The sequence below is a fragment of the Pezoporus flaviventris genome, unplaced genomic scaffold (assembly GCF_033815535.1).
Source record: "Pezoporus flaviventris isolate CSIRO_AGI_PZ_B2104156 unplaced genomic scaffold, CSIRO_AGI_Pfla_v1 ptg000029l, whole genome shotgun sequence".
Lineage (NCBI taxonomy): Eukaryota > Metazoa > Chordata > Aves > Psittaciformes > Psittacidae > Pezoporus > Pezoporus flaviventris.
Window position 1 is genome coordinate 10,398,131 of NW_026892577.1, and position 11,124 is coordinate 10,409,254.

Here is an 11,124-nt window from a genome sequence, read left to right on the forward strand (position 1 = left end):
ATCGATTCATGTTGATTTCAGGTTGGGTTTTTTTTACAGTTCTGGTACATCATCCCAGCAGATGACTTTGAGTGCGTGTTACGCAGACGGCACCACTGTGAAGTGGCAGGAGACTGCTCTGAGCCGGAAACTTTGCTCATGTTACCATCACAAGCGAATCACAAGACAGAAGAGGGACAACCACGATCCCCTGGCAAGAACGTGCCGAAGCTGTCCTTATCAGAAAGGATTCAGGACTGGGAACCTCTTTCCTGAGTTCATCTGGGGGACATATGTAAAAACTCTTGCGTGCATCCAGAGTCTCGTGCCTGTAAACAACCACCCCTCCCTCCGTATCTGGGACCAGGCTTCTCTTCCTCCCATTCCCAAGTGTGCTGGCTGTAGCTCTGGATACAGGAAGGGTGGCTGCCTCTATCAATCCTTTTTCCATGGAGGAAAGAGAAGGGCAGGACATCATTCCACACCTCCCCACTGGTCCCCCAGCATCTGCCCCATCTTCTCTATCAGTTCATTGCAGAAAACTGGCTACCACCACAGGCAAGCTCAGCAGCCCTGACTCCTCCCAGCCATCCCCATTACTTCAACCAAACCAGCATCTCCTGAGGCTACGGGCTGCTGATAAACACAGAAAGTTGACAAAGTCACCAGAACCTAACCCAGAGCCATAGCATTTTATAGCTTTTTAAAGAAAACGAGCCAAGCCAGACCGGATTGTGCCCCAGAGCCTGCGTGGCAAACAAGAATCTGGCTCCAAGTGTTTATTTATAAATCCGTACATACATGTACGTTTGAATTCTGACAGAATTAATTCTGGCATCCAGCTAATTCAAAGCATTCCTCCCCCATCACACTACAGTTGCAGGCCAGCCCAGCACAGAAGCTGATTATAAAATGCTGCACTAGCCAGGCATTTCTGCAAAGGCTTGTGCTATTGAGTATTCAGTCTTTCCTTGCTTGGCTATTTCATTGTTTCGGTGTCGATCCCTCCTCTCTTGCCCTGTGTTTCCTGGTTACTTTTGTCCCTGCTCTGGAAGCACTGCTGCTCTCAGCCCCATTTCAGTGTCAGATTGGAAAAAGGAAAAAAAAAAACAAAACCCAAACAATTAAACGAAATTAAAGAGAAGAAAGGAAGAAATTACCACCATGCTCCAAGATTTCCAGTAAACAGATAGGTAACGAGCAAAAAATAGGCCAATATGCTGCAAGGCAAGCTGGGGATACAAAACCCGCTGCCTCCCTCTGAAGCACAGCTAAGAAATCCCTGTGTGGTCACACGCTGTCCTCTGGAGCAGAGAGGAGAGAGGTCAGGGCAGCCAGCACTGTAAGAGCCTCTTTATTCTTGGGCAGTTGCATGAATCTGATCGCTTGTGCCCTTTGTGAGACATGGAAATCTGTCTTCTCCTCCCACCCCCTCCACCAGGCCCCCCTTCTACTTCCCCCCCCTCTCAGTTGGGGACAGAGGCAACTCCTCGGCTCCAGAGGCAAAGACCAGAGCAGCACAGAGGCTATGGACCCCCCTCCGGCAGGACCAGGCTTGGCCAAGCGCACAGAAGAGCTCGAGGACAGTGCTTTGCTGGAGCGAGGAGAGGAGAAGGGAAGGACTCCTGCGTTCCTCGAAGGGCTCACCCAGGCTCCCACGTGCGAGGCACGAGGTTGAGGGGTGGAGGAAAGTCCAGGGTGTCACACTGCAGTCCATGTCTTTGCTACTTCTCCGCCATGCTCGCAGGCTTGAGGACAGCAGCAGGCTGCACACCTCCATGCCAGCAGCCACACGAATACCACAGCCACATGAGGCCAGCTCATGTGGCCAGCAGCCACATGAGCCACATAAATACCACGGGTTGGATTTAGATCAAACAAGGGTCTGGGCTAAGTTTCTTATGCCCTCATCACCAGCCAAAGCTGAGCTTACACCTCCTGGTTCAGAGACCAGACCCAGACAACCCTGTCGCAGGAGCTCATTCAAAGCCACCACTGAGGGAGGGCTTCAAGGCAGAAAGCTCTGGGCTGTCTGGCTGGAGATCCCCACATGCAAAGTACATCCAACCCCTATATACTGCAGGGGTAAGCCTGGGCTATGATTTGTCAGCTCCTTGCAAAACAGCTCAAGGTCTTCTGATGAACCTCTCTTTCTCTCCTCCTTCCAACTCACTCTTCACCAGCACCCATCCACATAGCGTTTATCCCATGGTAAAAGCATATTCTCTGCTGCAGATCCTGTCCTACTCCTCTTCTTTAACAAGCCTGTCCCCTCCATCCAAGCCTCCTCCTTACCACCCAAACCCACCAGGCTGCCTCCCAGCATCCTCCATCTCCGCTGTCACTTCCCAGATTAACTCTATACAGAAGACTTTCAGCAGCAGGCCTAGAGCAAGCACCACTGGCAACCTGATGGGCTAAGGGCAAAGAAAATGCTCAAGCTTAGAAAGAAAGCAGTGGGGAAAAGCCCTTAATCCAATCCCGAGGAGGCAGAAGACTGTCCCAGTCCAGCCAGAGACCTGGTCAGCAAAACCAGATGGGTCTGAGACCTCTCAAACTGAAGGCACAGGCAATCAGTCTGAACTGACATCCCCCACTGCCCCCAACACCACAGCACAGTGAAGCCTGACAGATCGATGATGATGAATGGCACGGAGCTAGAACACGAGGCTAGGTGGGTGCTGGGATTTCTGCCACTGCCCAAGGCTCAAGAAGTCATTACTCATCACAGCGGCTTGACCGACTGACAGCATCCCAGGGCACAATGAGCAGTCACATTTAGGAGCCTGGCGCTGGTCTCCTGAGGCTCCTGAGCAGGAACCAGGGCATAGGCAAAACCTGGGTTAGGTGACCTAACCCTGAGGTTGGGCTGGCAGTTCAGCTCTGGGGTGCTGTTAGAGGCTCAGATGGAGGCACAGAGAGAACTTGCACACCTCCAGCTTCACAGGACCTACTGCAAAAGTCATCTGGGGACCAAGCGTGTTCAAAGAGTGCCACTGGGAACGCCTGCCAGACACCAGCCCACACCATCTACAGTCATGAGAGCTACATTAACGCTCGAGCACTTGGGCACTTGTGCTCACAATGCCTCTGGTGCGCTGCGTGCCACGCTCCTCATAAACAAGTCATCTGGAAAATAAGTAAGCCTGTAAAAATCCAGCCCGTCACAAGTTACCAAACCTGTTTCAGAGTAAAACAACCTCCAGCAGTTCAAGCCAGGAGCGGGGCAGTGGAGCCGACCCCAGCCTCTCCACCAGTGGGGCTCCATAGGTCCCAGCAAAACATCCCTGGCACAGATGGCAGCACAGGGATGCGAGATGGGACTTGTTTCAAATAGGGAGGCATCTCTGGTGTCAAGGCTGTCTAGCAAAGAAAAGCTGGTGGCTTTTCCCTCTAGAGACCTAAAGCTTTTGAATCACAGAAGCAATCAGCTGGGACAGGTAGGAAAAGCGCACAGGCCATCTCAGCACTGGGGCTGGCAGCCAGTGCTGGCAGAAGATCAGAGTTTCTGGTACAGACTTGAGATTCATCTCCTCCTGTGCTCCTACCAAGTGTTCGCTTCTCTTTCCCATACTCCAGAAAGCACCTGAGCCGGCCTTATCCAAGGTGCTGCCAAGAAAGCAAGCCCAAACCCACCAAGAACAGATGGCCTCAGCAGCACAGTCCCTGTCCCCCTGATTTGCCAAACGGGCACCGCTCCACAGCCAGTGCTGGGTGCTGCTCCTACATGCCTGCAGGAGGATCCCCAGTGTTTTCCTGCAGGTCTCAGCACCACAAAACGTTTTCTCCCTCTGAATGTTGAAAACCACCAAGGATCTTCAGAATGTGGAGAGATTTTCTCCCAATTTCTCAAAACCACGCTGCAAGCTAGGTCAGAGGGAAGTCTATCTCCATCCCTTGAAACAAATCCCCAAGCCCTTTTCCATTGGTGGCACCTCCAGCTGAGGACAGGCAGCTGAGGCATCCCCAAGCAAGCTCTGATGTACCTGGCCTCAACCAACCATGTCCCACACAAAGAGGTGGCAAACATGGTGATAACCTGCAAATTAGTCCATTTCTTTGGCTGTTGCCTTCTGACCTGAGCTCCAATCCCAGCAATCTATCTTTACCCTAATAAATAAAAGCAATACATCAGCCTTGCACTGGAGCAACTTTCTTTTTCAACCCTGGAAGCAGGTCCCCCCAAACCAGGGAGACAGCAGGTTCCCCATGCAGGCGGAAGGCACATGCCTGGGGCAGCAAAGGCAAAGATGGAAGGCAAAATGTTTCCTTTTGAGACCTTGACACAAACAGAAGGACAAGAAGAAAAAGAAAAGAAAAAAGAGGGTGGGTTGTTGGCTTTTTTTTTTCCCTCCCCTCTCCTCTTTAAGCACTACAAAAACAGGAAACAAAGGAGAAAACATCTTACGGGGGGAAGGCGAGGTAAGCGCTTTATACGCCCACGAAAGAAAGATTAACCACATTTTATTTACTGTTTGCATTACAGTTGCACTGTGGAGTTCAACCAATTCTGAGCCAGGGCTCTGCGGGTTTGTGCAGCACCTAATGCCGAGCGGCCCCCAAACCTACCAAGCGCACACCTCCGCTTCCAGCCAGCCCTCCGCAGACACTCTCCTACCTCCTGCAGACACACACCTCTGGCTCCTTTTGCCCAGCACAAGCTCTCTTGCCCTAACTGCCAGCTTACAGCTGAGAAAGCACTGGTGCCGTCCCCAGGGACTGTTGAGCACCTTTTCCCCTTCAAATCGGACTGTAACCTGGGTAAGATGTCCTTTAAGGTGGGCAAGCAGAAGGTGAGTTTATGGGGAGCGTGTCTGCAGGCTCCTGCCCTTTCTCTGGGCTATGGGGCCACCCCAACCACACTAGGTCATGTCACCCCCACACTCACACGTCCCCTGCGCCAAGGGCAGGGCCCTGAGCCTCCAAACTTTGACTCATTTCTCAATTAACAGCTTCCTGAATGCGACCCATGCACGGAACAAACCTCTCACAACGGGGCCGCCCCCAGACCTCCGGAGCCCAGCGTTACTCATCCACCCCCTAGTCCCTGCTGTCCTTTCCCGGGATGCTCCAAGAGCGGCTCACTGCTGCGGGGTGAGCAAGCAGCCAGGAATCCTGGGCCCGGCTCCCACAGGCGGGAAGCCGTCACCGGCTGAGCACACGCACCCTAATTCAGGAACCAGCACAGCCACCGGCTGGCATGGGGCAGGTTTCAACCAGAGACCTGGCCAAGGCCACACAGGGAGCCCTCAGCAACCTGCCAGGCATTTTCCTGTGGGCTCTTCCCTACTCCAGTCTCTCCACAGACAAACTGCTTCAACTACTGGGGGGGGGATCCTTGTGCTGTCCCCTGCTTTGCACTGTCCTCCACTGCCCCGGCACCCAACCAAGCCACGCAGCCAGAGGGAAGAGACGAGCTTATCACCGCAGAGAAAGGAAATTAAGATAACGCCGCGACGGAGGTACCGAGGGATTTGGCCAAGGTCACCAAATAATTCTGCAGCCCTACGATACAGACGCCTGATGCTTTAGGTGCCTGGCCACATACCCCAACATTTCAAGCCATGGCCAAAACCCAGCCTCAGCCCGTGGCAGTTTTCTGCCAGGTCATTAGCAGCGTTGCATCCGCAAGCAGCAGCGAACAGCCAGCCATAACAACGGCAGCGACAACAAAAAAAAACCCCACGCAGCGAGAGCGGGAACAGATGAGATCAAAGTGTCCTGGAAAAGGACCTGGAAAAATAGTTCTGGTCCCTGGCTAAGGCTCCCGGGAAATGCACATGCGAGGCCTGTCCCAGCCCCGCGCGGCCCTCCCGGGGTGGCTCCCCACCCTGGCAGAGGGAGAGCAAAATGCTTCCCTATAAATAGAAGCAAAAAAGCACTGCTCCAAAAGCCAGGCTGGGTCTTTCCCCTCGGAGCGCGTGTGGCGGAGCCGCTGGCACCTCCGCGGAGCCCTCCGGTTTTCCCCAAAAAAACCTGGAGAGGAAAATAACCTTCCTGTGAGCTCAGGCTGGCTCCTGTCTGCACAGAGCTGCCCCCCCCCAGCCCAGCCCAGGCCTGGCCATCCAATTGGAAAGTAATTATACTGCAATTTTTATTTATGACTTCTTGGTTTTTTTTTATTGCTAAATGGTGACTCATTTTGGCAACATTAAAATACACAGGAAATCATCCCCATTTTACAGTAATCACCATTCAATTCATTGTTAAATATTTATTCGGTGGACAAGCGCTGGGCCTCTTTCGAAGGGTCGGAAGGAGAGTGGAGGGGCAGCCCTGGGAGGGGGGAAGGCTGTGGTCGGGTCATGGCAAGGCTGTTAAATGCCCACCACGAACTTCGGGGTGGGGAACCAAGGGTGAAAGCTCCTGCCAGATGGCCTGGCCACCAGCGAAATACGTTTGCTTTCCCTCGAATCCAGTGTTACGCCCCGTGCTGCTTTAGGAAGGGGGGGGTCAGCCCTGTGCCCCCTAAAACAACCCTATTATTTGGCCAAAACAACCAAATCCCGGCCAGCAAGAAGCCGGGGGTCTCTGACACGAAGCCACTCATCGCTGGGGGGAAGGGGATGGCGGTGGGAAGAGCCAGCAGTTTGACATTCACAGGCCTTACAATGGATGGGGGCTGCGTCTGCAGCTGCTTTGTCCCCCCAGGGAGTCCAATTTGGGGGTGACTGGACCTCAGATGTGGGCAGCTCCTCAGCCTTCCCCACAGTGGCTGCATTGCCCAGCAGGAACTGGGGAGATGACCGCCCCAAATCCCCCTGGCCCACAGCCTCGACCCTTCCCCTCACAGCCCAGACCAAAGCGGCCTGAGGTCCTATGGCTGAAGGGTTCCAAAGACCTCCCAGCAGAGCTGCTCTTCCTCAGAGAGCCCCCCGGCACCCACGGGCTCTGTCACTGCTGGGCTGCGGAGGCCACCTAACATGTCCGCCACGGGGGGACCGGGCGGAGGAGGAACAGCAACGGGGTGGTTTTGTGCAGGTCCTACACAAACACAGGCCTCTGGGGAACAGGGGAAAGGGCAACAAGGGCGAGAGGTGAGGGGTGCCCCCCCGGTCCGGACAAACCCCCGTGTCCACGCAGGTCGGACTCACCCTGATCTCATTGCGGCGGATCTCCACGTCGCAGACCGAGTGTCCCTGGTGGGCCCCGCTGTAGTAGCAGCAGAACTGGCAGACGGCCACCTGCTCGGCCTCGCAGTGGTACAGGCGGTAGGCGTTGTGCTGGGGGCAGCTCCAGGCCCGCACGTCGTCCGCCTCCACCAGGAGATGGCCCCGAGCCGTGGAGGGCTGCTGCAGGTGGGTCTGGACGTGGGACTGGCAACACGGAGCCTCGCACCTCAAACAGATCTTCTGGGCTGGCAGCGGCGGGCCCCGGCGGCAGAAGACGCAGTGCAAGACCGAGGGGGGCTTCTCCAGGTTGAGGGAGTTGAACTTCTCCACGATGTTGGTGAGCTTCAGGTTCTTCTCCAGGTTGGGTTTCTGGTTGTAAGCCTGGTTGCACTCCGGGCACCGCACCAAGCCCGACTCCTTGGCCCACGCCTCCCCGATGCAGCCCCGGCAGAAGTTATGCTTGCAGGGCAGCTGGACCGGCTCCACGAAGACGTGCAGGCAGATGGGGCAGATGAGCTCCTCTTCGAAGCAGTTCTTCCAATTCTCGGCCATCTCTGCCGGCAGCCTCTGGCGACGTTCTCTCCCCCCCAACCCGCTTCGGTTGCTCAGTGCGGTCTAGGGGCGGACGCCGGGGTCTGTCCTCCCTGCAAGGGGAAGCCTGGGGGTGAACGGCCGGGCTCCCCCCGCCCCGCAGCACACCGTAGATGATAAACCACAGGGATCTCTAAAACTGGGGATAAATAAACCCACCGAGCAGCACTCTAGGAATCTCCAGCAGGGAAACGCGACATCCCCGCCGCCGCTTCATTAAACCAAGCGACACAAACGGTTAAAAAACCCCAACGTGATAGCGTGGGATTTACAGCCCCAAGCCTTAACCCACCCCTAAAAGCCATTTGTTTCTTTTTTAGGCAAGAAGGTGAATTGAAACTTACCAAAGGTTGAAAAAAATCCATACAAAATCCAGCAGCAGAATCCAAGTTCCATATAAAGCTCCTAAATTTAGCACTCCGGATCAGATTTTTCTTTTCTTAGGTTTAGGAACTGACATTCAATATTTTAAAGGGACTTCTGTCCCCCACCAACCTGGCTAACAGCTGAGAGCGCGGACTCGCTCGCTCGCTCAGGGTCTCTTTTTTTTTAATCCCCAGTATTTCTCCTCCCTCTCCCCCGATGGGAGTTGGGAATCGGAGTCTTTTAAAGGAAACGGATCAAAGGGTTAAGATCCAAAATGGGAAGAGGAGGAAGGTTAAAAAAAAATAACAATAATAGCGATGATGACGATGGCGAAAATAACGAATTCTCTCTGCAGCCCCTGAGATTTGCTCCTCACCCGGTGGAGCAGCAGAGGAAAAAAGGAAGGGGGTGGGGGGGAACAGACAAGACGGGGGGGGGGGGGGGAAAGGGGAAGGAAAAAAGCCAACCTCTCGCCTGCTTCGAGACTGCGAGGTCTTGAATGGGAGAGCTCGGTCATTCAGAGCAAACCCCAGCGCCGCGCAGCCTCGTCCAGCGCCCCGCAGGGATAGCACAGGATGGGCTTTGCCAAAGGGGAGCGAAACCCCACGGCCCCCGATCAACCTGCTCCGGCTTCCCACGGAGCTGGGAGGGGGGGAACAGGCGTCCGGCACGGGGGGAAGGACACGACACACACCGACCTAGTCCGGTCTCATGGCCGGCCGGGGGAAGGTAACAATGCAGCGGAGCAGAGGGACGCTGTCCGGGAGCCTTCCCCGGTCCGGCCCCGCCGGGAAGGGAAGGGGCGAGGCGGCGGGCAGCCAGAAGGAGCCGGCCGAAGCGTACGGTTCCGGGAGAGCCGAGTCAGCTCTCAGCCATTTTGAGCGGAGACCGGAGACGCGTTAAAAATAAAATAATAAAAAATTAAAAATAATAATAAAAAAAGGTATTAAAAAAAAATAATTAAATAGAAGTCACCGGCACAAACCCGCTCCCGCTGCGGCGGGGCTCTGCGGAGGGGCTGCGGGGCCAGCCGAGCCCGAGCCGAGCCGAGCCGAGCTGTCCCGTCCCGCCGGGGCCGCTCAGCAGAGCCCCCCGCGCCCGCCGCCGCCGCCTCCAGCCATCTTGGGGTCGCCCTGGGCGCCGCCCGCCCGCCGGAGCCCCACGCCCCGGCCTTCCTCCCGCCGCCCCCGGGGAGGCGGCCGCGGCCCGGGGCGGGAGGGGGACGGACGAGGGGAAGCGGGGAAGGGGAGGGGGGAACGCGGATCCCCGCAGCGGATCTCCTCGGGGAGGGAGGGAGGGGGTTGGGGGGGGAAGGGGGGCGGTGCCTCGGAGACAGCCGGGCTCAGCCCCGCCGGCGGCGGGGGGCGGGCGGGGCGGCCATGGGGGCGGCGGCCGCGGGGAGATATCGACCGTGGGGAAGGAGGGAGGGGGAGGCGGGTGCGCCCCGCCCCGGCGCGCCGCGGGGCCGCCCCGCTCGGGACCCGGCCGAGGTGGAGGGAGCGGAACCGGAGCCGCAGCCGGAGCCGGAGCCCGCGGGTCCCAGCGGGCGCTGCCGCGGAGCTGCGCCGCGATCGCTGCAGAGATACCGGCCCCGCCCCCTCGAGGGCCCGCCCACCTCGCGTCACCGGGGACCGCCCCGCCCCGAGACCGCGCCGCCTTAAAGGGGACACGGATGAGAGGGGTCCCACCGCGGTGCTCGGCGCTGCCGTGGCTGCTGCAGCATAGGCCCGGGGAGGCCAGGCGTGTCGGGGGTTTATAGAACGGTCAGGGTTGGTAAGGACCTTAAGAGTGTCGAGTTCCAACCCCCAGCTAGTTCCATGCCCAGCTGGGGTGTCCCTGCTGGTCGCTGCGTCAGAGGTAGGGCCACCCTACCTGGCCACCAGCATCCCTGCACGGCCAGGAGCCACACTTATCCGAGGTGCTGGTCCGTAAAAAGGGTTTGATCACCCTGAAACCAGCTCACACCTGGGCCACAGCTGGACTTGGTACCAGAATTGCCCTCTGGAGCCTCCTACCCCCTCTTCACCCCCACCTGGATGGACTGTTACATTGCATAGGAGCATTTCAGGTTTGTTTCATCCCCCTGCAGAGCAACCGTCCTTTGTCCCATGGGATCTTTCCCAAGCGGGCAGCCCCAGCACCTCTTGCCGGAGTCCAGGGCATAGAGGTGTGTCTGTTAACAGCTCTCCCACCAAATGTTCCCGTAGCTGTTTCAAGGGATGCTGTATATCCAACCCCTGCCGAATGTGCCAGACCACTGGGAATCAAGCACACTGCTGGTGTAAATTCATTTTCCACTGGCAAGGGGGTCACAAATGGCTTCCAAATAGAATATTTAGACCAAAAAATGCTCAGAGTGCACTATCAGGTTTATGGTGGAGTGACAAGGAGGCAAAGGCTCAGATGGTGGCTTCAGGATCCGTTTCCAACCTTGCTCCTGGGTGATGGTCACTGATGGCAATTTGCCTATGGGAGGGATTTAGCAGGAATTTCTCAACAGCAGCCATGGACCAAACTGTCCAGAGGCACCACCCAGTAGTATTTCCTATAGCACCCTATAGCCCTGGTGCCATGGGCCAGCCAGGGCAGCTGGCTGCCTGAGAGGGATGAGCACCCGACAGCACACACAAGTTGTTGCCACACTTTCCTTTACAGGAACGCCCTGCCCACCGGCAGGTCTTGCCAAAGAGTTAAGGAGATGGAGTGATGGGTACCCCCCCAGGACTGGGGCTCACCCTGTATCACCCTTAATCCCCGCACATCCAGCCCAGGGCTCCTGGGGCTCAAGCACTGGAAAGGGGATGTGTCAGAGATGCTGTTGGCTGCTGAGCCCACACAGAGACAAACCTCTCCTCAGAAAGTCAGTGCAAAACTATTTGTGACTCTCTCTTCTTTACAACCACAGGCAGCACCGGGCAGCCCCTGGTGACAGCCACCATCCCCACCACAGGCAGGGCACAGCTCTTCCGAAGGGGCTGCTTGGGACACCCCCATGCCCTCTGCTGCAGATGAGCTGAGGAATCCGGCTGGTATTTAGCAGGATTTAGAGGTGGAAGATGGATGGGTTGGGGCTGGG

General features: G+C 56.6%; 1 protein-coding gene across 1 annotated transcript in view; it reads right to left on the bottom strand.

Moving 5' to 3' along the window:
- The window catches only part of TRIM8 (tripartite motif containing 8), a 29,304-nt gene extending 19,982 nt beyond the window's left edge, over nt 1-9,322 (bottom strand). Inside the window, exons 1-3 of the mRNA XM_061458871.1 lie at nt 8,178-9,322; nt 8,027-8,087; nt 7,074-7,735 (exon numbers count right to left, since the gene is read on the bottom strand). Coding sequence (XP_061314855.1) covers nt 7,074-7,643 — 570 coding nt within the window. The 5' untranslated portion in view covers nt 7,644-7,735; nt 8,027-8,087; nt 8,178-9,322. The remainder of the gene's footprint in view (nt 1-7,073; nt 7,736-8,026; nt 8,088-8,177) is intronic.
- Nucleotides 9,323-11,124: the final 1,802 nt, after the last annotated feature.